This window comes from Neoarius graeffei, chromosome 7 (genome assembly GCF_027579695.1).
Source record: "Neoarius graeffei isolate fNeoGra1 chromosome 7, fNeoGra1.pri, whole genome shotgun sequence".
Classification (NCBI taxonomy): domain Eukaryota; kingdom Metazoa; phylum Chordata; class Actinopteri; order Siluriformes; family Ariidae; genus Neoarius; species Neoarius graeffei.
In genome coordinates, this window is record NC_083575.1 from 78,208,086 (window position 1) to 78,234,324 (window position 26,239).

At 41.5% G+C, this 26,239-nt stretch overlaps 1 protein-coding gene across 3 annotated transcripts; it reads left to right on the forward strand.

The window, feature by feature from the left end:
* The first annotated feature begins 333 nt into the window (after window positions 1-333).
* On the forward strand, window positions 334-25,105 carry LOC132889695 (GTPase IMAP family member 9-like). Of its 3 annotated transcripts, XM_060926447.1 has the most exons (5): window positions 17,586-17,641; window positions 17,815-17,903; window positions 21,973-22,014; window positions 23,434-23,470; window positions 23,549-25,105. In XM_060926447.1, the coding sequence occupies exons 1-5, from the start codon at window positions 17,635-17,637 to the stop codon at window positions 24,391-24,393; spliced, it is 1,020 nt and encodes a 339-aa protein (XP_060782430.1). In that variant the 5' UTR covers window positions 17,586-17,634; the 3' UTR covers window positions 24,394-25,105. The 3 variants fall into 3 exon arrangements, with proteins under 3 accessions (XP_060782429.1, XP_060782430.1, XP_060782431.1); XM_060926446.1 differs by lacking the exons at window positions 17,586-17,641; window positions 17,815-17,903; window positions 21,973-22,014; window positions 23,434-23,470; window positions 23,549-25,105 and adding exons at window positions 334-548; window positions 744-847; window positions 3,142-3,178; window positions 3,254-4,225; XM_060926448.1 differs by lacking the exon at window positions 21,973-22,014.
* Window positions 25,106-26,239: the final 1,134 nt, after the last annotated feature.

Below are 26,239 nucleotides of genomic sequence, written 5' to 3' on the forward strand. Positions count from 1 at the left end.
GTTCAGGCTTAAGGTCAGACAATAAGCAAACAGAACAACACAGATAAAGGCAGAAATCCAAACTTGTGAAACAGCATAACCAGGTCAAACCAGGATGTCTAAACCAGGATGCAAGGCTTAGTAAGTAAGGTAAATACACTCTGAGCATTGGTGGTAACTGAAGCATGTCCAAAGTCTGCTTATATAGTGAGAGGTGTGATTGTGAACAGGTACACATGATTAGTATTCAGGTGAATGTGCCTATGTAATGTGATACTGGGGTTGTACTCTGTCTGCATTGTGTTCAGGGAAGTGGAGTTTCGGGTGGATTCGAAAGCTGGCGTGACAAGCAGAAATCACATCTATTCGTTGGCTTGACCTCTTTTGTGTAAATGCTGCTTCTGGAGATGAAATGAAAGTGAAAGTAATCTCCCTCATCTCATTATCTGTAGCCGCTTTATCCTTCTACAGGGTCGCAGTAATCATTCAAGGAAAACAAAACTTTGCCTCTGAGAGTTAGTGTGCTTCACAGAGCTGAGAGACGACTAGCTCCACAAGTACAATGGCAGGTCAGAATTACATTTCTACAAATGTTATTCAAGTATAGGCATATAGATAACAGCTAAAATAGCCTAATTGTGTCTAAACATTGATTTTAATTTAATTGAATTGTCATATGGTTATTGTTATTACCATGTATAATTTCATTGCAGCATCATATTTTATTTGGACCTGTACACATAATTCCTTTGACTCTCATGCAGTTTCCAAATGTGAGCACACAGGACAATTAAAGAAGCACAATACCTGGCTGCTTTCTCCTAAACTGTTGGGAGGTTTTATTTTTGTGGTAGCTGTTGGGATTCAGGTAGGTTGAAATGTCATGACTGACATAATAGTTCTGCTATTAAGCCAAAAGTTACAGTCGATGCAAAAAAAAAAAAGGACCTGCTTATTGGAAAACCCATCAGATACTACTATGACTAAAGTGTGTGTGTGTGGGTGGGGGGGTTCTAATTAGTTTTTCTGCTAATGCCATACCATGACACATCTACTTTGAGAAAGTATATTAAATATCTCATCTCATCTCATTATCTCTAGCCGCTTTATCCTGTTCTACAGGGTCGCAGGCGAGCTGGAGCCTATCCCAGCTGACTACGGGCGAAAGGCGGGGTACACCCTGGACAAGTCGCCAGGTCATCACAGGGCTGACACATAGACACAGACAACCATTCACACTCACATTCACACCTACGGTCAATTTAGAGTCACCAGTTAACCTAACCTGCATGTCTTTGGACTGTGGGGGAAACCGGAGCACCCGGAGGAAACCCACGCGGACACGGGGAGAACATGCAAACTCCGCACAGAAAGGCCCTCGCCGGCCACGGGGCTCGAACCCGGACCTTCTTGCTGTGAGGCGACAGCGCTAACCACTACACCACCGTGCCGCCCTATATTAAATATATTGTATTTTATAAAATGACATGTTTTGCAAAATTAGGGAATACAACAGATCCTATGTGGTTATTTACTTGGAATTATTTATTTTTTTGGCAAAAAAAAAATTAATGTTATTAATTTTAATGCTAGAAAGTACCACTGTAGATGTGTGAATTACATTAATACTGTAGTTTTCTCACAAAACCAAGGACTAAATAGGTCATGTACAGTATATACAGTATTTTTTAATGTGAATTGTTTTTATTTAAACAACTTTCTAACCGGGGGCGGTACGGTGGTGTAGTGGTTAGCGCTGTCGCCTCACAGCAAGAAGGTCCAGGTTCGAGCCCCGTGGCCGGCGAGGGCCTTTCTGTGCGGAGTTTGCATGTTCTCCCCGTGTCTGCATGGGTTTCCTCCGGGTGCTCCGGTTTCCCCCACAGTTCAAAGACATGCAGGTTAGGCTAATTGGTGGTTCTAAATTGACCATAGGTGTGAATGTGAGTGTGAATGGTTGTTCGTCTCTATCTGTCAGCCCTGTGATGACCTGGCGACTTGTCCAGGGTGTACCCCGCCTCTCACCCATAGTCAGCTGGGATAGGCTCCAGCTTGACTGCAACCCTGCACAGGATAAGCGGTTGTGGATAATGGATGGATGGATGAAACTTTCTAACCTTGCCTTGACTGACTGCCTGCAAAGACCACATTGTGTAAGAAGAAAGAGAACAAAACAGAAAACCCAGGAACACTTGGGATAAAGCTAGGAATGCATCCTGGATGGTGTGCTGGTCCAGTGCAGAGCACCATGCACATACACCTTCACATGCTAATTTATACCCAGGAGCAATTTAGCACAGCCAGTTCATATAATAGCATGTTTTTGGTAGGTGGCAGGAAACCAGAGACCCCAAATGAAGTCCATGTGGACACAGGGAAGACATGCACAGAAACTTTACACAGATAGTAACCCAAGCTCAGGATTGGGACACGAAAGATTTTTATCCATTTTCCATCAAGAAGTTAAATAAAGCTCATCTCATCTCATCTCATTATCTCTAGCCGCTTTATCCTTCTACAGGGTCGCAGGCAAGCTGGAGCCTATCCCAGCTGACTACGGGCGAAAGGCGGGGTACACCCTGGACAAGTCGCCAGGTCATCACAGGGCTGACACATAGACACAGACAACCATTCACACTCACATTCACACCTACGGTCAATTTAGAGTCACCAGTTAACCTAACCTGCATGTCTTTGGACTGTGGGGGAAACCGGAGCACCCGGAGGAAACCCACGCGGACACGGGGAGAACATGCAAACTCCACACAGAAAGGCCCTCGCCGGCCCCGGGGCTCGAACCCAGGACCTTCTTGCTGTGAGGCGACAGCGCTAACCACTACACCACCGTGCCGCCTTAAATAAAGCTCTTTATTTTAAATAGGAAAGGAAACATGTTGATGGTTGACCGTGAATCCAAGATTAGCTATAATTAGCAAATGGAGCATGGTGAATAAACCATGAATGCCATACACATGGAGGTTTTTGCTCCCAAAATTGCACATGAAAATAAACTAAATATAATACTTAGTTTATGCTGCTGCATGTCTGCACTAAATATCTAGTTTGTGTTTTAGCCAGCATAGATTACTTCGAGAACAATTCTGTTATTTTCGTATTTATATTGATCATCTAACATAGACCACTGTAAATGCCATTATTCTACAGATTTTTAAGCAACAAAGCAGCTCATCAGGTGAAGAAGGTATGTATAGTAATATAATCAAAAATATTTCAAAATACCAGACAATAAACTAATTTTATGTTCTAACAGTAACAGAATTCAACAATGAGCTTCGGATCCTGCTTATTGGAAAGACAGGCGTGGGCAAAAGTGCAACAGGAAACACCATCTTTGGAAAAAAGGCTTTTGAATCAGATAGCTCCTCTTCTTCTGTTACCACACAGTGTGAGAAAGCCAGTGGAAGTGTACATGGCAGAAAGGTGTTTGTTATTGACTCTCCAGGCCTGTTTGACACTCAGTTATCTGCAGACGAGGTGGTCAGTCGGATTAAACTGTGCATTCCATTCTCTGCTCCAGGACCTCATGTCTTTTTAGTTGTGATTAAAATAGGTAGATTCACAGAAGAAGAAGAAAAAACAGTTGAGCTGTTTCAAGCAATTTTTGGAGAAAAGTCATCCAGCTACACTATGGCTCTCTTCAGTCACGGAGATCAATTGAAGGGGAAAAATATTCATCAGTTTATACGCAACAATACAAAGCTTTTGAATTTCATCAGGAAATGCAAAGGTGGATACCATGTGTTCAATAACGAAGATCAAAATCCAGAACAAGTCATCCAGCTCCTGGACCAGATTGATAAGATGGTCACTGTAAATGGTGGAGAACATTACACTACAGGGATGCTTCAGGAAGCTGAGAGAGCGATAGAAGCAGAGAAACAACGGATCCTAAAAGAGAATGAGGCACAGAGACAGAAGGAGATAGAAGAGCTGAGGGTGAAGTATGAAGGAGAAGAATTTGTGAGAGAAAAAAAGAAGAAAACTGAGCAACATGAAGAGGACGCAAGAGAAGAGGCTGAAAAAGGTTACTCTTATTTTGAAAAGTTTCTTCAGATTTTAATTGACATTATATTGCAATATTTTGGACTCAAACCACTAGGCCATGTTTCAAATTTCCACTTTAATAATTTCCATGGCAGTTTTAAATAGAATCATAATGTCTGACCAAAAAAACATCACAAAAATGTCTGTTTTCTGTTTCATCTTCTGTGTTAAGGCTGGAGCCTTTACGTCATTTATGTTTGTTCTTTAAATGTAACATGTAAATTCTTGTGGTTATTTGTTCAATGTAACAGTAAAGATTTTACGTTGTAACATTTATATACAGTTCACTTTAAAAAAAAAAAATAAACTCCTACTAGTGTCAGAGGAATCATCATCAAATTCAGAGGAACATAATAATGGATATTCAACAACCTGGAAAGATGCTACCAATTTTTCTCTGTTTGTTTTATTCAACCATGCTACGGGTTCCAGATAGTCCACCCATTCTTCACCATCGTTTAAACAGTTTCAAATTTTAAATATTTTAGATATTAATAGATTTCAACTCGCTCTTTTCACAGCTCAATTTCTTAATAACAATTTTCCTGATATGTTCGAAAACTTTTTTTAATATTAATTCACAGTTTCACCAATATCAAACTCAACAAAGCACTCAATTACACATTCCCCTATTGAGAATGTCTATGGCTCAAATGAGTGTGCAATATAAATATGTCAATGTATGGAATGATCTGAAAAATTTTACTTCCATAATAATGTTTAAACAGACCCTTAAGAAACATCTCCTCTCCTACCCTAGCCATTTCTGAGTTTTTGATAAAATGTTTGTAATTTAGTGTTTAATGTCATATTTTGTTTGAATTCTGTTTTATTTATGCTCTTAGTTGATTAATATCACTGTTATTGACTTAAGCAGTTTAAAGGAGGAGGGATTAGTATAAGCTTTTTTAGGCTTTTCCCCTCCTCCTGCACATAGATTTCATGATTATTGTCTATTCCTGTTTTGTGCAAATAAATAAATGAAAAAAATGAAATGAAAAAAAGAAATTGACCATTATGTGCATATAAAGTCGAAGAGTAATTTTCTCTTAGGTTACTTAACTTTTACTTGAGAAATTTACAAATAAGATATATTTTATCGTCATTTTGACTTGTGCATACACTGCACACACACACACACAGTCTAATGGTGGTTTTGGAAACTTGGAAACCCCAAGATTTGACTTGGGGTTTTCCCAAGTCAAATCAAGAACCTCAAAAGGACTTTTGCTTTTAATTCACCAACAATGATCTTTGGGGATTTTTAATTTTTTTTAAATTATCAGCCCTGTCACTGTACATGTGGGCAAAATAAACGTGGGTCCTCTTCCAGGCAAGTTTGTAACACTTCCATTTAGTGTCCACTTTTTTATTTTTGCCCTAACAGTAGAAATGGACATTTTCAGGTGAGTAGCTATTTTTTAATAACCACTCCCTGACTTATGAAGGTCAACACACTTCTCCCTCATTTGGTTTGTGTGTTCTCTTATCTTTCCCACGTTGATGGATGACTAAGGGAATTTGGCTTCTGCATCACCTCATATTTGTCCCCCAGTTCATCAGGAAGTCATGGATTACAGCTTGAAAGTTCCTACACACTCCAATCAGCTAAAAATGTGCAATTTAAATAGGAAACATGCTTCAGTTACATTATGTTCACTATAATTTCCAGGGGTGCCAGTAATAGTGGCACATTTGTTTTTGTTGAAAATAATTATTTATGGATGAGTGATTTGTTTTTCTCTGAATACATTTTTCAATTAAAAGTTGGATTTTTCTCTTTTTTTCCCATGTAAGATGAAGCGGCAGGGCGGCACAGTGGTGTAGTGGTTAGCGCTGTCGCCTCACAGCAAGAAGGTCCTGGGTTCGAGCCCCGGGGCTGGCGAGGGCCTTTCTGTGTGGAGTTTGCATGTTCTCCCCGTGTCCGTGTGGGTTTCCTCCGGGTGCTCCGGTTTCCCCCACAAAGACATGCAGGTTAGGCTAACTGGTGACTCTAAATTGATCGTAGGTGTGAGTGTGAATGGTTGTCTGTGTCTATGTGTCAGCCCTGTGATGACCTGGCGACTTGTCCAGGGTGTACCCCGCCTTTCGCCCGTAGTCAGCTGGGATAGGCTCCAGCTTGCCTGCGACCCTGTAGAAGGATAAAGCGGCTAGAGATAATGAGATGAGATAAAGATGAAGCGGCTTCACCAAAAGGTGTTTTTTTTTTCCTGAGCCTTTTTACTCATCTTTACAAGGGGTGCCAATAATTGTGGAAGGCACTATATATACTGTACATGATCTATTTATCCCCCTGTTTTCGTGAGAAAACTACAGTATTATTGTAATTCACACATCAACAATGGTACTTTGCCGCATTAAAATAATATTACAATTATTTTTTGCCAAAAAGAATAATAATTCCAAGGAAACAACCACATAGGATCTGCTGTATTGCCTAGTTCTGTGAATTAACACATTTTAGGAATTTATTTGAGATAAATATAATGAAATTACAAGCAGATAATGGTAAATGACATCTCATCTCATTATCTCTAGCCGCTTTATCCTGTTCTACAGGGTCGCAGGCACGCTGGAGCCTATCCCAGCTGACTACGGGCGAAAGGCGGGGTACACCCTGGACAAGTCGCCAGGTCATCACAGGGCTGACACATAGACACAGACAACCATTCACACTCACATTCACACCTACGATCAATTTAGAGTCACCAGTTAGCCTAACCTGCATGTCTTTGTGGGGGAAACCGGAGCACCCGGAGGAAACCCACTTGGACATGGGGAGAACATGCAAACTCCGCACAGAAAGGCCCTCACCGGCCACGGGGCTCGAACCCGGACCTTCTTGCTGTGAGGTGACAGCGCTAACCACTACAGCACTGTGCCGCCGGTAAATGACATAGCAATTTTTTAAAATTTAAAGCTGTAATTGAATTGCTGCAATTAGAGTATCTCTATCAGCTGAAAATTTAAGTTTATAATGTTTTAAAATTTAAAGCTACACTAAAAGCCTGCCATAGCTTTGCTTCACCACAACCTTAAGAGGTAATAGTTTTTCTCACACAACAAAAGCAGATGGGCGGCACGGTGGTGCAGTGGTTAGCACTGTCGCCTCACAGCAAGAAGGTCCAGGTTCGAGCCCCGTGGCCGGCGAGGACCTTTCTGTGTGGAGTTTGCATGTTCTCCCCGTGTCTGCATGGGTTTCCTCCGGGTGCTCCGGTTTCCCCCACAGTCCAAAGACATGCAGGTTAGGTTAACTGGTGACTCTAAATTGAGCGTAGGTGTGAATGTGAGTGTGAATGGTTGTCTGTGTCTATGTGTCAGCCCTGTGATGACCTGGCGACTTGTCCAGGGTGTACCCCGCCTTTCGCCCATAGTCAGCTGGGATAGGCTCCAGCTTGCCTGCGACCCTGTAGAACAGGATAAAGCGGCTAGAGATAATGAGATGAGATGAGAACAAAAGCAGACTAAAATCAAGCTTAGTTCATGGCTTAGTGCCAAAAGTGCTAAAACAAAGGCACTTGTTTCCAGGGGTGTAGCCATCATTTTAGAAGTGAGGGGGACAAATTGTTCAGAGGTCTAGTGAGTGATTTATCATCCTCTCGCATTCAATTGCACCTCTCCTTAGCAGCTAAAGAACCACATAACCACAAACAGCACAGCACCAGGGAACCGACTTTAGTTCTTTAAAATGATATACTATCAAAATCTAAAGTCAAAATCTAAAGCTGCCAAACTCTGGTTGAGTTGACATAGAATGACCCTGGAGCATCTACAGCCAGATACTTAAGTGCCAAATGACAACACTGAACACCAAAAGTTCTGTAAAACACCATTCCTGTTTAAAATGATCAGCACCAAAATTGAGTGGAAGTGACAAGGTAACAGGCTAACAAGCCACATAATTTATTTTAATGTCAAGAAGTGACAAGTGAAAGTGACACAACAATAAACATATCAACATTAAGATTAATCAATTTAAAAAAATGGTCGGACCTATGCCTGCTGCCTAATACAGTAGTCAAATAATATCTGCAAATAAATAAATAATAAACAAATAAACAAAAAGTCTCTTTGAAATTACATATAAACTACATCTTTAAACATCCGTGTCAGTATTTCCCTTTTGAACTAAGGGAATCAAAGGCTACAGGCTCTCCTGATTAACGATATTACAAAATAATATCATCACTTCTAGATTTCTTTTAGACCCAAGCAGAAACAATAATATAATCATAATAAAACAGTTGTATTAAGTAAAAAGTAACTAAGTCTCTTTGTTGATGATCCTCTACAGCAGGGGTATTCAATTAAAAGTCACTGAGGTCCAGTTATTAAATTTTGTCCAAGTAGAAGGTCCGAACCAAAGTCCAGCTTGTGTCTTATAGCCTTCCCCTATGTCCACATTTTCATATGGTTTCAACAATATTTATTGTTCATTTCCAATGCAGGCGGCACGGTGGTGTAGTGGTTAGCGCTGTCGCCTCACAGCAAGAAGGTCCTGGGTTTGAGCCCCATGGCCGGCGAGGGCCTTTCTGTGCGAAGTTTGCATGTTGTCCGCGTGGGTTTCCTCCGGGTGCTCTGGTTTCCCCCATAGTCCAAAGACATGCAGGTTAGGTTAACTGGTGACTCTAAATTGAGTGTGAATGGTTGTCTGTGTCTATGTGTCAGCCCTGTGATAACCTGGCGACTTGTCCAGGGTGTACCCCGCCTTTCGCCCGTAGTCAGCTGGGATAGGCTCCAGCTTGCCTGCGACCCTGTAGAACAGGATAAAGCGGCTAGAGATAATGAGAATGGGGATTTCCAGTGCAGGAAATGAACTGAGTGCACAACTATCTCTTTTACCATAAATAAAAGTAGTCCCAGGAAAATAAAGTCAAGGCCTTTATTTCAGATTAAAGAAAACAGAAACCTCAGAATAAAATAAATAAAAAAGTGCAAACAGAGTGGAATAACTCCTTTTTCTCTTAAATTAAAGCGGTCCCAACCTGAAGAATTGAAGGCCTACACTTCAAGTAAAAAAGTCAACTCAGAAAACATTCACTAAAAAGTGCAAACAGAGCATTGACTTAACATTTTCTCTTCTTTGTTCTTAAAATAAGGAGGTCCCAGCCTAAAAAAATGAGGGCCTACTTTTCAAGAAAAAAAAGTCCAAATCTTCAGAAAACAAGTGGCTTTTTGGGGGGGGGAATGCAAACAGAACATTTTTCTTTGAACTTTTCTCTTTTAATTCTTCTTTTACTCTTCTTAATGAGAAAAATGGGCATGTGGCTGACTGCCAGTAATTTAAATCTTGGTTGGAATGGAGTTAGTGCCATTCTCATGCAGATATGTAGGTGTTCATTGTTGAGCCTAGAATGGTACTTGGTTTTGACAATGCAGTGGAAAAAGCTGACTCACAGCTGTAAGTCGATCCAAACATAGTCAAGGTGTGCAGTGCTACTTTGATTAGACCAGGAAACACTCCAATGTGTTTATGTTGCCCCAAAATCCACGCTACTTTTAAGGAACATTCGTTCACACGTTGCTGGGCTGTAAATGTATGTGTGATGAGTCGGGTAGACCTGTCATACTGTGCTTGCAGTTGGGTTATTTTGCATGCCCTCAGCTCGGACTTCAGGGGATAACTTTGCTCAAAAGAGCTGTGCTTCGTTTCGTAGTGGCGCTTCACGTTGCCACTTTTAAACCACGTTTTCGGAGCATATGAGGCACACTGGTTTTGAACTGTTCGCCGGAAGAATGAACATATATTTCTCCGTCCATTCATCTTTAAAACAACGATTTGACTTGTCTACTTTCCGCCGCCTTTTGGAGCAAGCCATGTTGTCTCGGTCAGTTGTCTCTTAACTTAACTCTCTTCCTCTCTGCTTGTTGCTCTGCTGTGGTGCGCTGGGTAAACTAACGATTTTATTGGCTCAACTGAGTGAAGCTGTTGTCGTATTAACTGGAGTAGCAGCGCCCGCTGTCAATTGCCACGACCGTCCAAAATAATGCTTCATGAAAATTACTTAATCTCGTGAATTTACCATTGGTCACGGGTCCGGACAGAACCATCACTGGGTCCGGATCCGGACCGAGGTCCGCCATTTGGTGATGCCTGCTCTACAGTTAAATAACTGTGATAACTCTGTTTGAAGCCTCTCCCTGCCTGTCAGTGCTGCAGCCTGGTCTCTCCCCTGACACATGACCTTCTCCCTGTGCTGCCTATTGCAACACAGACAAAAACATTTAGTATAAATAAAACTAGTTCTGAAATAGCAGTGGAAATGCTAATCTTAGAGTCACTCTTATCTTATATACATTTCTTTAGCCAGTTACAATTTCTCCTACAAGTTCTCCTGCAATAATATAGATAGTAAATGTGCAAAGTAAAATTTATAAATAGAATTAAGAATAGTAGTAGTGACATAGCTAGTTATATTCTCTTCTCACCTGTGAGCCTGCATAATCATCCCTGTTGGCCTCTGGTCCACTGTCTCCTCTCTCACCCTGCTCTTTCTATTGTGGCAATAAAGATTAAAAAATACGTGGAAAGCAACATTTTGAAATAGAATTAAGAATACAGTAATAATAATCAGCAAATTCATGTACTTTAAACTTTAACTACCACAAAAATAAGTTAAATCTTTACAAAAATAACAGTCAAAGGAACACAAATACATTTATATTCTTATTTTCTACCCAGAAGTGAGTAAGTAATCTTAAAGTAGCCAAAATAGTAACATCCTAGGTAACAATTTTACGTAGTAACTACATACAACGTAGTGGTTTGGTAGATATTACGTAGTGTTTTTATGTAGTTACTACATAAAATTCTGGACTACCAGCAACGTTTTTACTACGTCGTAAAGTTACATAGAGAAACTACGTACCCACCACCTTCCCACTACCCTATGGGGACCTTCCCACTATACTATGGGTACTTTCACACTCATATGGGCACATTCTCACTACCTTACATTTTCACATCCTTTCTACTACCTTACAAAACCTGAGTAATATTATGCAGAAAACATGGAAGAAGCAACAATATTTTGCATAGTCGGTGCATTTATTTCAACAAAAAAAAAAATAGCTGCATCAGCCAGGTTAGGTTAGAAATGTGAACAATATATATAAAACCACGTGTACTAGTACAATTGACAAACATAACAGGTCATGTGTTGTAGTTTCACAGGATGAAATAGAAGATTAATACATGCATTACCTGAATCAAATGAAATCATGAATATGCAAAGGAACTTAAAGGTATTAGGGCGGCACGGTGGTGTAGTGGTTAGCGCTGTCGCCTCACAGCAAGAAGGTCCGGGTTCGAGCCCCGTGGCCGGCGAGGGCCTTTCTGTGTGGAGTTTGCATGTTCTCCCCGTGTCCGCGTGGGTTTCCTCCGGGTGCTCCGGTTTCCCCCACAGTCCAAAGACATGCAGGTTAGGTTAACTGGTGACTCTAAATTGACCGTAGGTGTGAATGTGAGTGTGAATGGTTGTCTGTGTCTGTGTCAGCCCTGTGATGACCTGGCGACTTGTCCAGGGTGTACCCCGCCTTTCGCCCATAGTCAGCTGGGATAGGCTCCAGCTTGCCTGCGACCCTATAGAACAGGATAAAGCGGCTAGAGATAATGAGATGAGATGAGACTTAAAGGTATTATTCTGCACTTTTATGATGGCTGCTGGTCAGATTACTCAAGTAAGAGTATTGTTACTTTAGAATAATATTACTCAAGTAAAATAAAACGTATCTTCTTTTCTATGAATGTATTTCTATGTATTTCTTTGAATGAATCTTCTTTTCTATGAATGTATTTCTAAATTAATGTATGACATTGTTAATCAAAGTGCACCCTCAAACATTTGTAAATTATTTTCGTCTATTTCTAGTATCCATTCTTATAACACTAGGTCATCTTACTCCAAGAACTTGTATACTCAGTATTCTCGTACAAATCTACAAAAGAACTCATTTTCCCGTGTTGGTGTTAGGGTATGGAACCAGATTCCAACTTCTATAAGATCTTCATCTAAATTGTCGTTGAAGAAAAAAGTCAGACACCACCTTTCTTCCGATTTAAGTAGATATGGATATGATGTTGACATCTCCAAACTCTTTCTTTCTACATAACTTTATTTCTATATATAATTAAGAGCTATATACATTTATTTATCTTAGTTTTAACTTTAAATATTATTTAATACCATGCATGAATTATTATTATCAGTATGATAAATATACCTCTCTCTCTATATATATATATTTTTTCAATGTTATTGAATGATATATTACTGTACCTTTATATCGAATAACAAGTATTGTCTCATCTTTTTCTTTTTGTTACCAAATAGTTGTTAATTTGTCAAGTATGTTTTATTATCTTTTTCATACATATTTAGGTATTATATTAATTCATATAAAATATTTTTTCTTTGTAAACATGAGTCTGCCTTGATTAGCAGTGCGCTATTTGCAGACTCGTGTAGTCTATTATATGTTTATATGTAATTGAAATAAAGGATTGAGATTGAGAACGTATTTAGCAACAAAACAACTCTTAAGAGTACAATTTATCCAAAAAGTTACTTAAGTAAATGTAATGGAGTAAATGTAACTAGTTACTACTGCCTCTAATGCCGCTTTTCCACTACCAACACGGCTGAGTTGGGCTGAGCCGTGCCGTGCTGAGTTGGGCTGAGTCGAGCTGAGTGGGGCTGTTGGAGTTGCATTTCGATTACAACCGCGCTGAACCGTGCTGGCTGGAAGTGGGTGGACACATTGGGTGGAGTTAGCGAAAGTGGGTGGACGTCAGGTGATGTCGTTAGGCGGCGCAAACAGTGACATCAGTGACCTTTTAAGCGGTAGTCTCACAACCCGGAGAGTAAACAATAAACATGGAGGACATGATGTCATTGGTGTTGCTGGTCTTGGTGCTGTGGCTTGTTGTCACCGACAACGCCAACAGATACTGGCAAGAGCGTATAGATGAGGTGAGGCACATAAGGCTTCATAATTCTCGTAATTTGTAATTCTCCTTCTTCTGGGTTTATGGTGTTTACAGATCCCAGCGTGCTCGCGGGGCGTGTGTGGGCATGTGAGGACACTCCTCCTCACCAATCAGTGCACAGGGGAGTGTCTCCTCATGCCCCTAGCCTCACTCAGCTCGGTTTGGCTCGCTTCAGCCCCACTCCAAAACCGTGCGAGTTTTGGGGGCTGAGCAGGGCTGAAGCGAGCTGAGTCGTGCTGTTCTTAGATAGTCGAAACGCGAGCCGTGTCGGGCTGAAGTGAGCTGAAGCGAGCTGAAGTGAGCTGAAAAAGGGTAGTGGAAAAGGGCCATAAGTTAGCTAGCTAGCTTAAAGGTGCCCTTCCACCAAAAATGTTTAATACTGGCTCTTTTTGAAATACCATAGTTCACTCCGAGTTGCATATGCATGCTGCATGTGAAAATGTAATTCTACCCCCATTCCCTGTATTAGCTTATGAAAGAAAATAGTTGGAAAAACGAGCGGATCTGAAAAAGCCATACGAGCTTACGTCACTTTGTAAATTAGTATTCATGGCCTCGCCCACCTTGGCTTGCGACCTCCCATGGGAAGGAAGTTCAGATTTAAGCGCGAGGAGAGATAGCAGAGCCAGTTTTGCCAGATTGGGCTTTAAGACACCAGGAACCTGTGGCGGGGGATTCAGACCATCACAGACTACAAGCCCTCGCCACAGACCTGTGACAACTCCACGTCTCTGCTGAATCAGTTGAACGACTTCTTCGCTCGCTTTGAGGCAGACAACAGCACCACAGCACAGAAGACCCCACCACCTCCCGGCGACCAGGTGTTGATGCTGTCCCCAGACAGAGTGAGGAGAGCTCTCAGGATGACAAATGCATGAAAAGCCCCTGGTCCTGATAACATTCCTGGTCGTGTCCTGAGAGACTGTGCTGAGGAGCTCACAGATGTCTTTACAGTCATCTTCAACATCTCGTTGAGCCAGGCTGTTGTCCCCACGTGCCTCAAAACCACCACCATCATCCCGGTCCTGAAGAAGCCGTCTCCCTCCTGCTTCAATGACTACTGCCCTGTTGCACTCACTCCCATCCTCATGAAGTGCTTCAAGCGGCTAGTCATGAGGCATATCAAGTCTGCCCTCCCCCCCGCCCTGGACCCTTTCCAGTTTGCATATCAGTCCAACCATTCGACCGATGATGCCATCTCCACTGCCCTCCACTCAGCCCTCACCCACCTGGAGACAAAAGACTTGTATGTCAGAATGCTGTTCATAGAATTTAGCTCAGCATTCAACACAATTATTCCTCAGCAGCTCATTCATAAACTGGACCAGCTGGGACTCAACACCTCCCTGTGCAACTGGCTGCTGGACTTCTTGATGGGGAGACCACAGACTGTACGGGTCGGCAGCAACTCCTCCAGCACCATCACACTGAACACGGGGGCCCCCCAAGGATGTGTGCTAAGCCCCCTCCTCTTCACTCTGCTGACCCACGACTACACACCAACATCCAGCTCTAATCTCCTCATTAAGTTTGCGGATGACACGACTGTGGTAGGTCTCATCAACAATGGCAATGAGACAATCTACAGGAGTGAGGTGAGTCGCTTGGCCATGTGGTGCAAGGACAATAATCTTCGTCTGAACGTAGAGAAGATGAAGGAGATTGTTGTGGACTTCAGGAGAGAGCACACCCAGAATGCTCCACTATCTATCGATGGTGCTGCAGTGGAGAGGGTGAGCAGCACCAAGTTTCTGGGTGTGCACATCTCTGAAGACCTGTCCTGGAGCAACAACACCGCATCACTGGCCAAAAAAGCCCAACAGCGTCTGTACTTCCTCCGCAAACTGAGGAGAGCAAGAGCCCCGGCTCCCATCATGCACACTTTCTACAGAGGCACCATCGAGAACATCCTGACCAGCTGCATCACCGTGTGGTACGGCGCCTGCACCATGTCCTGCTGCAAGTCTCTGCAGCGCATCATGAGAGCAGCTGAGAGGATCATTGGTGTCTCTCTCCCTTCTCTAATGGATATTTATAACTCCCGCCTCACCCACAAAGCCATCAGGATTGCAGGTGACCCCACCCACCCATCTCACAGCCTCTTCAGTCTGCTGCCGTCGGGGAGGAGACTGCGGAGTCTCCGGGCCAAAACCAGCAGGCTCAAGAACAGTTTCTTTCACCAGGCAGTCAGGAGGCTCAACTCCCTCCCTGTTCTGCCCCTCCTCCCCCCTCTGCCCCCTGCCATAGATTCTCCTCGCACACCCCCCTGCCCCCCCTTCAGCATCTGACATGCCATCCTCACAGTTCCCCCCCCCCCCCCCCCCGACACACACACACACACACACACACACACACACACACACACACACACACACACACACACACACATACATCTCATCGTTCATTAACGCACTGAACTCAGGGACCGCACATTTCACTTTACCTCGCTCATTTGCACTATTCCGCACTACCTCACCTTAACAGCTGCTAGTTTGTTTATACTGCTTATTTCATGTTTACCTGCTATACCTCAAGTGCCCTTGACTGTTTGTTTATTTGAACCAATTTATGTGTGTATCTATGAGTGTTTAGTCTACGTCTAGTTCATATCTAGAGTGTTTATACTGTTTATATTGTCTGTTTGAGTGTTTAGTCTGTGTGTAGTTCTTATCTAGTGTTTACACTGTTTATATTGTCTGAGTGTTTAGTCTATGTCTTGTTCTTATCTAGTGTTTATACTGTTTATTTATACTGTTTATATTGTTTGTCTGAGTGTTTAGTCTATGTCTAGTTCCTATCTAGAGTGTTTATACTGTTTATATTGTTTTTTTTTTCAATTACTCTATTTTTATTTTTATTTATTGCATTGCCTGTTTGCACCGTGGGTCAGAGAGGACTGAAATTTCATCTGTGCTGTATGTCGAGCATGTATAGCATATTTGACAATAAAGTTGACTTGACTTAAGTGCATTTTGGCGGATTTGAACATATTTTGGGCTGGAAAACGTCAGCAGTATCTGGCAACACTGAGCAGAGCCCATCTCCTCAGTAGCTAACAAAGAGGACCTAACAGCAAGTTGAAAACATGTCTGAACAAGTTCGTGCCTGTGTTATTTGTGACAGTAAGACATCAACATTGCATTTCTTGCCCAAGATAGAAGAGGTGAAGAATAAATGGTTGGAATTTATCTTTGGAACACCACCAGTGAAGTATAATGCAGCTTTAGTACTGTGTTCTGATCATTTCAACCACAGTAACTTTTCAAACTTTGGTGCCTTCAGTAGTGGTTTTGCTTCGAGGTTGCATTTAATCCCTGGATCTGTGCCATCAAGACGATCGACCACCGGCTCACAAGCTGTAAGTAAAACATGAACTTTTTGTTCGAAGGTTTTTGTTACAAAATAGCATGTTCATATTCTCCACGTTAGCACGCATGACATGGTCACAAGCTAGGCAGGGATGGGAGTTTTCCGCTTTTTCTGAGTAAAAAGCGACCTTTTTATATTATGCCAAATCCGTTGAGAATTTTTTTTTTTTTTATTAATTTCGGGGGGTTGGGGTATGTTCCTTCATGCTGTTCAAACTTTATTAACTCCAACGATGTTTACACATTATTTGTAACTCACCATCTTTAGTCTCATTTAAATCTCGTTGAATGTGATGTAAAATTCGTGTTATCTACATTGTTATTGGTCAAAACATCGACGTCGAGACCATAATAGCCAATCAAAACAGTTTTTACAAAGACACCCGCATTCTTTTTTTAAGTCACTCGTTCATTTTATTCGTTTGTTTGTTCAGTAAAAACCCAAACATTTGTTGAATTTTTCTTATTTCCTCGCGTCGCACCTCAATGACGTCAGCGTGTGGTTTGTTCCTTCTCTCTCGCCGTAGTAAGACACCCACATCTGCTTGTTCTGACTCACTGGAGGTAGCGTCACAGTGCTGTTAACCAATCAGAGGTAACACGTTCACATGTCATGAATATTAATGAGTAAGAGCTGAAATCCTGTCGTTCTCTCCCCACCCACTCTTCCAGCAAACTAGAACAGCCTGAAACAGGAGAACCACAGCATTTTTTTCCACCAAAACCGGCTCACAGGGCATTCATTCATACTAGAGACCACCACACAATTAATGAAAAAACGATGCAAGGAGACCTTTAACTAACTAAATTGACATCTATTTGTCATCTTTTAGCTAAACATTATCTACATTCAACAGCATTACTCAACTTACACGGTTTGTTTGGAAAAAACTGTCTAAAGTCTTTAGCCTCTTGGCTGGTTTGCTGAACATACAGAAGCACTGCCCAGATCTGAATCACACCAAAGATACTCATACAATATGCGTTTCCACATGTTAAAAATGAGTTGAGTGGTTGTAATGGCTGTAAAAAGTGCGGGGGACAGAGGCCACAAATACAGCAAGTACAGGGGACATGTCCCCCGTGTCCGCTACGCCCATGCTTGTTTCTTGCAAGTGTTGCTCATGAAGAGGAAATGAAAGTGAAACTAATCTTTCAGGGGAAAACTAAACTCAGGCTCTGAGAGACAGTGAGTGCCACACTCAGATCAGAGAGACTCCAACATCCACAAGCAAGATGGCAGGTGAGGCATATATCTAAAAAAGGTTTTCATACATCAGTTTTAAGATTATAGAAAATATTTACAGTAACTTAGTTTTGTTTACACATTCATTTTAATTACAGTATTTATGAATAACTGTCATATGGCTGTGTTGTTGAGTGAATTTATTTGAACTTTAACATAAAAATCCTCAGGACGATTGATACAGTACATGGCCTGGCTTCTTTCTTCTAAGCTGCTGCTGCTGACATGTTTTGTGGTTGTCACAGCTTTTGTGATTCAGGTAAGTTGAAATGTCCGAACTGACTTCATAATGTACTTCTTTTGTTTAGTGTAAAGTTAGATTATGTGCAAGAAAGAGTTTTGTGGTTTTGTATTATTGTATACTATTGGGGCAGCCCAGTAGTGCAGTGGTTATCACTGTCACCTCACAGCAAGAAGGTTCTGGGTTTAAATCTTGTGGTTGAATGGGGCCTTTCTGTGTGGAGTTTGCATGTTCTCCCTGTGCCTGCGTGGATTTCCTGCAACAATCCAAAGACATGAAGATTAGGTCAGCTGGCTACTCTAAGGCCCTGTCCACACGGCAACAGATTCAGGTGACTCCGATACAATTGCTTATCGTTTAGGCCTGGCATCCACACGGCACCGGCGTTTTGGGTGCCCAAAACGCAATCTTTTTGAGAACGGGTTCCAGAGTGGAAAGATCTGGCAACGTTGCCGTTGTGAAGTCGTCTGGATGAGTAAAACGGATTTGTTTACGATGACGTCACAACCACATGACTGTGAGTGCTTCACGCCGGGTAGAAGTGTAACGAATATCACCAGGAAAAAGCCTTACAGAGCACTAGTGAGAGTGAAACACGAGCTTGGATATTATTATTATTATTATTATTATTATTATTATGTTCAGTGTTAGTTCACAGTAGTAATGCAAGAAGCAGAATAGTGACAGTAATAGTGAAGCAAAACATGCAATTGTACAAACACTGCAGCTCTACAGCAAAATATTCATTTATGATTCTTAACACCAGTAGTGCCAATGATCTCATTGCGATGCGAGTTGTCAACAAATCCTATAACTTGGTTCATGAAACGCGCTTACAAAATATTTTCACTGTGAATATTTATTGTGTAATGGTGCAAAGTGAGCGAGAGAGAGAGAGAGAGAGAATAGCCCTTAGGGCAGAGTCAATCCCACCAGCAAAACTAGGGGGAAAAAAGAGCGATCTCACCTCTTCAGATGATGGTTTAAGTCCTACAATACATTCCTCAAAAAAGCAAATTAATCCATCAACGTGTATCATTCAATTTATTCCGGACCATTAAAGACGCCGCCTTCCGCGTACGTCATCCTCGCCGCCATATTGGAAAGGTCAAAGCGGAGAATAAAGATTAGCTGCGTTTAACTGTACCAACAGGTTTACCGTCCAAACGAGATCACATGGGATTACCTTTCACAGGTGAGAAACAACAAATTAATCCATCAACGTGTAGTATTCAATTTATTCCGGACCATTAAAGACGCCGCCTTCCGCGTACGTCATCCTCGCCGCCATATTGGAAAGGTCAAAGCGGAGAATAAAGATTAGCTGCGCTTAACTGTACCAACAGGTTTACCGTCCAAACGAGATCACATGGGATTACCTTTCACAGGTGAGACTGGAAAAATACTTTTCATTGTATTTGGTCATTATAATGTAATTTTCCGAACAGATTTTCCTGACTTTGTGGCTAATATGAAGTCTCGCGCGTAATAGTTTATGCGCATGCGTCCTTACTTCTTCTATTCCCATACGAAAAAGAACAGTAAAGAACTTATAAGAGTTTACCACTGTCTTAGTAGTAAATCCTTATAAATATAAGGATAAATCCTTATAAGGATTTATAAATAAATATATATGCCATGTATGATTTACTCCTGAAAGTGGCCCATTTTGCATTTTCCTCATACAAATTTTTTATGAAAATCTAGTATGTATGAAGTGAACATTGTGCATGGTTTTTACAGATAATGTGTATGGTGAATTACACCGTCTTTGTATGCTTCACGTAATGTTTGTAGTTTTAAATTATATTTTACAGTTTAAAATGTATATGCCTTTTATATGTAAATCCACATATGTTTGTGTTGGATTTACATATAAAAGGCATATACATTTTAAACTGTAAAATATAATTTAAAACTACAAACATTGCGTGAAGCATACAAAGACGGTGTAATTCATCATACACATTATCTGTAAAAACCATGCACAATGTTCACTTCATACATACTAGATTTTCATAAAAAATTTGTATGAGGAAAATGCAAAATGGGCCACTTTCAGGAGTAAATCATACATGGCATATATATTTATTTATAAATCCTTATAAGGATTTACTACTAAGACAGTGGTAAATTCTTATAAGTTCTTTACTGTTCTTTTTCGTATGGGTTGTTCTGGTGTCTCCGAAGGGACTGTCTTACAGCGCCCCAGAGGTGTGGCATGTGTATTGCATCGTTTTCAGCAAGCGTTGCGTTGCCATATGGACCTGATATTTTACTGATTGTTGCCCATTTGGACGCGATATATTTTTAAATAACATCTCGTTGCCGTTGTCGTGTGGATGTAGCCTAAATTGCCCATAGGTGTGAATGTGAGTGGGGATGGTTGTTTGTCTCTGTGTTAGCTCTGTGACAGATTGGCACACTGTCCAGGGTGTATCCCACCTCTCACCTGGGATTCGGCTGGAAAGTCAGCTGGGATTGGCTCTAGCTTCACCCATTACCCTGACATATAGATAATGGATGCATGTATACTGTTGTAGCCTAGAGCAGGGGTTCTCAACCTTTTCTGCTTTGAGGCCCACCTATTCATGCTTGTAATGAGTCGGGGCCCATTAAAAAAAGCTCCCCAATTATTTTGGCTCATCTATTCTATTAGAATCTAATAATCTATTGTAAAGTGTATTAACAGAATGCAACATCAGTCCCTGTTACAGATGGGATCCCAGGAATTAAATAAGTGCAATAAAAACAAACTGTTTTTAATTGCAGGTATTGTATTTAAAACTGTATGGATGTACCAGAAGCGAACACAAAACCTTGCATGCAGGGCATTCTCAGTCAAAAGGGATTAATGATCTAAAACTGGAGTCTGATCCATTAACATAAGAACTTATTGCCATGTTTGTGTTCAGCAAACAAGCAAGTTATTAAAACCAAGTGCACTCAAAAGAAGTGGATACAGAAACCACTCAATGGGATTAGATCCTTACACGTTAACAAAGAAGGATTTTTCCTGAGTTGGAAAATTATCCATCCGTTGAGTTCCCCGACATCTCAAACTACCTGGTGCTGCAGACATCATTCTACATGGACAAACAAATGAAAATCTGTAAGAGCATGGAGGCATACAACATTCTATATGCGGCTGGGTTAAAGATCAGGGGATCAGGACACCAAGGTAGACGGATCTAAGTGCAGGAAGAGTGTTTATTAGCAGGTGTGATATTTACAGAAGCAAAACAAAAAGCAGAATATTTAAACAGCGGGTGGCATGGTGGTGTAGTGGTTAGCGCTGTTGCCTCACAGCAAGAAGGTTCTGGGTTCGAGCCCCATGGCCGGCGAGGGCCTTTCTGTGCGGAGTTTGCATGTTCTCCCCGTGTCTGCGTGGGTTTCCTCCGGGTGCTCCGGTTTCCCCCACAGTCCAAAGACATGCAGGTTAGGTTAACTGGTGACTCTACGGCCCTGTCCACACAGCAACGGATTCAGGTGAATCCGATACAATTGTTTATCGTTTCGGCCTGGCGTCCACACGCACCGGCGTTTTGGGTGCCCCAAAACGCAATCTTTTGAGAACGGGTCCCAGAGTGGAAAGATCTGGCAACGTTGCCGTTGCGAAGTCGTCTGGATGAGTAGAACGGATTTGTTTACGATGACATCACAACCACATGACTGTGAGTGCTTCACGCCGGGTAGAAGTGTAACGAAATCGATGCGAGTTGTCAACAAATCCTATAACTTGGTTCATGAAACGCGCTTACAAAATATTTTCACTGTGAATATTTATTGTGTAATGGTGCAAAGTGAGAGAGAGAGTTAGGACAGAGTCAATCCCGCCAGCAAAAATAGGGAAAAAAAGGAGCGATCTCACCTCTTCAGATGTTGGTTTAAGTCCTACAATACATTCCTCAAAAAGGGCGTAGAAGAACAAATTAATTCATCAACGTATAGCATTCAATTTATTCCGGACCATTAAAGACGCCACCTTCCGCGTAGAATCATACGTCATCCTCGCCGCCATATTGGATGGGTCAAAGCGGAGAATAAAGATGCCTCATTCATGTGCTGCATTTAACTGTACCAACAGGTTTACCGTCCAAATGAGATCACATGGGATTACCTTTCACAGGTGAGACTGGAAAAATACTTTTCATTGTATTTGGTCATTATAATGTAATTTTACGAACAGATTTTTCTGACTTTGTGGCTAATATGAAGTCTCGTGCATAATAGTTTATGCGCATGCGTCCTTACTACTTCTATTGTACTTCTTCTATTGTTCTGGTGTCTCCGAAGGGACCGTCTTACAGCGCCCCTAGAGGTGAGCCATGTGTATTGCATCGTTTTCAGCAAGCGTTGCGTTGCCATATGGACCTGATATTTTACTGATCGTTGCCCATGTGGACGCGATATTTTTTTAAATAACATCTCGTTGCCATTGTCGTGTGGATGTGTCCTACATTGACCGTAGGTGTGAGTGTGAATGGTTGTCTGTGTCTATGTGTCAGCCCTGTGATGACCTGGCGACTTGTCCAGGGTGTACCCCGCCTTTCACCCGTAGTCAGCTGGGATAGGCTCCAGCTTGCCTGCGACCCTGTAGAACAGGATAAAGCGGCTAGACATAATGAGAATGAGATTTAAACAGCGTTATAAACATGGCTAGAAACAAACATGACAGTGATAATGATAATGCTTCGCAAAGCCTCTGTGAAAACAGCTTCTGTATCTGCACATGCTGTTTGCGCTCAGGATCAAGTGTTTCCTATAATGACTGGGTCCCAAGTGCGCACACAACGCGCTAGAGAGTGCATGCGGCCACCAGGCTCAAACACGCAAAGGCATGACAGTCAAGTGTTCACCTGCTGTGTGACCACAACTTTTAGCTCACGTGTATATTGCCACCAAAATGCCTCATTTTCATCAATAACCCATTGCAAAGCATCATGAGTTGTATTTTGACCATAGTTTAATGAGGCGGATGTGACTTTGGCTGCAACCCAGCAATTGTACCCTACTACGAGTAAAATTTTGTTTCAACTTTAAAAAAAAATGCTCGGCCCACTAGATGGCAGTTCATGGCCCATTAGTGGGTCACAGTCTAGTGGTTGAGAAACGCTGGCCTAGAGGATGACAAAAGTGAAAGGTAGAAAAAAAACCATAACATTAAATAACATACAGCAGTTATTGGATGCTGAATGCTTCAATGATTGATTTTTCATGAAGAAAATGATTGCATACTTTCTCCAGCATAAACCATATCCAAGCGATAATAATTCGCAGAGAAGAATTTCATTATAGCTACAGTATAATTAGCTAATGTGAAGTTTTGACTGCTTGCTGACCATGGATTAGCATTTGTAGAGAGATGAATACAGCATAAGTGAACTACCCATGGAGATATTTGCCCCCACATATGCACCTACATCAAATAATTACTGTATATGCTCCTGGATGACACCGAGGAGGTCAATTATTAGATCATTTTTGTACATTGTATTGGTATATTTGTGCATGTAACATAGACCACACTAAATGCCTTTTCCCACAGATTTTTAAAGAAGAGAGCAACCCTTCAAGTGAACAAGGTATGTACTGTATATTAACATTTGCAAAAATATCCCAGAAGTGCTATAAGACATGAAATTAATTTTATGTTCTAACAGTAACAGAATTCAACAATGAGCTTCGGATCCTGCTTATCGGAAAGACAGGCGTGGGCAAAAGTGCAACAGGAAACACCATCTTTGGAAAAAAGGCTTTTGAATCAGATATCTCCTTTTCTTCTGTTACCACACAGTGTGAGAAAGCCAGTGGAAGTGTACATGGCAGAAAGGTGTTTGTTATTGACTCTCCAGGCCTGTTTGACACTCAGTTATCTGCAGACGAGGTGGTCAGTCGGATTAAACTGTGCATTCCATTCTCTGCTCCAGGACCTCATGTCTTTTTAGTTGTGATTAAAATAGGTAGATTTACAGAAGAAGAAGAAAAAACAGTTGAGCTGTTTCAAGCAATTTTTGGAGAAAAGTCATCCAGCTACACTATGGCTCTCTTCACTCACGGAGATCACATGAAGGGGAAAAATATTCATCAGTTTATACGCAACAATACAAAGCTTTTGAATTTCATTAGGAAATGCAAAGGTGGATACCATGTGTTCAATAACGAAGATCAAAATCCAGAACAAGTCATCCAGCTCCTGGACCAGATTGATAAGATGGTCACTGTAAATGGTGGAGAACATTACACTACAGAGATGCTTCAGGAAGCCGAGAGAGCGATAGAAGCAGAGAAACAACGGATCCTGAAGGAGAATGAGGCACAGAGACAGAAGGAGATAGAAGTGCTGAGGGTGAAGTTTGAAGGGGAAGCATTTGAGAAAGCAAGAAAGAAAGCTCAGGAGGAACATGAGAGACAGGCAAGATGGAAAGCTGAGAGAAGTCCCTCACTTTTTGAAAGGATGTACAATTTTGTAAAAGAAATTTACACAAAGATTCGTAACATGTTTTAGACAACATGTAAGGTCAGATTTACTTTTAACCCTTACAGATCCTGGGCCATTCAGACATTTTCTTGCACTGCACTACACCTTCACATTCTTTAAGTATTTCATCTAACTGAAAACATCCATGCAAAAGTGGCACATATTATTATAATCTGGAAACCCTCTGCAATAACAAAATGAGAATAAATTGAGTGAATAAAAAGTAGTTTTTATTTAAATGTAGTTCAAATACAACATGGGCAAAATACTATTTTCAAAGGTCATCACGCTTTGTACAAAAACACACAATAAATGTATAGGGCCAAAGATTTTGAAGCCTGTATCTTATGATCACAAGCACTGGTTGCATAACAGTGAAAAAAACATTCAAAAATATTTTGTGATTACATTGCTAATTACTAAATCTTTGTACTATGTGCTTTTTTCTTGGCCTCTTGCTCATACATATTGATAAATGGGTGTCTCACACCTTCAACTATCACCTCCCCCTTTTTGATAGCTGTCAATGGTTCTCACACCCTCCTGTCAATAGCTCTCAGCAGCACAAAAGCCTAAGGCCCTGTCCACACGGCAACGGATTCAGGTGACTCCGATACAATTGCTTATCGTTTAGGCCTGGCGTCCACACGGCACCGGCGTTTTGGGTGCCCAAAACGCAATCTTTTTGAGAACGGGTTCCAGAGTGGAAAGATCTGGCAACGTTGCCATTGTGAAGTCATCTGGATGAGTAGAACGGATTTGTTTACGATGACATCACAACCACATGACTGTGAGTGCTTCACGCCGGGTAGAAGTGTAACGAACTCGATGCGAGTTGTCAACAAATCCTATAACTTGGTTCATGAAACGCGCTTACAAAATATTTTCACTGTGAATATTTATTGTGTAATGGTGCAAAGTGAGAGAGAGAGAGAGAGAGAGAGAGAGAGAGAGAGAGAGTTAGGACAGAGTCAATCCCGCCAGCAAAAATAGGGGAAAAAAAGGAGCGATCTCACCTCTTCAGATGTTGGTTTAAGTCCTACAATACATTCCTCAAAAAGGGCGTAGAAGAACAAATTAATCCATCAACGTGTAGCATTCAATTTATTCCGGACCATTAAAGACGCCGCCTTCCGCGTAGAATCATACGTCATCCTCGCCGCCATATTGGATGGGTCAAAGCGGAGAATAAAGATGCCTCATTCATGTGCTGCATTTAACTGTACCAACGGGTTTGCCGTCCAAACGAGATCACATGGGATTACCTTTCACAGGTGAGACTGGAAAAATACTTTTCATTGTATTTGGTCATTATAATGTAATTTTACAAACAGATTTTTCTGACTTTGTGGCTAATATGAAGTCTCGCGCATAATAGTTTATGCGCATGCGTCCTTACTTCTTCTATTGTTCTGGTGTCTCCGAAGGGACCGTCTTACAGCGCCCCTAGAGGTGTGGCATGTGTATTGCATCGTTTTCAGCAAGCGTTGCGTTGCCATATGTACCTGATATTTTACTGATCCGTTGCCCATGTGGACGCGATATTTTTTTAATAACATCTCGTTGCCGTTGTTGTGTGGATGTAGCCTTAGTCAGTAGTAGTAGTGAATGTCTGTAAGTAGCCATGTGTGCTTATTTACAGCGGAGAGGTGGGGCGTGTTCTCACCTATGAAATGGCGAATGACGTCTTGAATAGCTTGTGTGGTTAGCATGTCAATAGGAGAAAGGTGTGGCCGTCACTGAGAAATAATCCTCTGAGGTATGACAAAGTCTTGGATTTCTTTTTATTCCCCTTACAAAATCTCCAGCTTTAATAATGGTAATAAAAACATATATTTGAAAACTAGAAGAATCAAGCTTTCTGGTGGTGCCA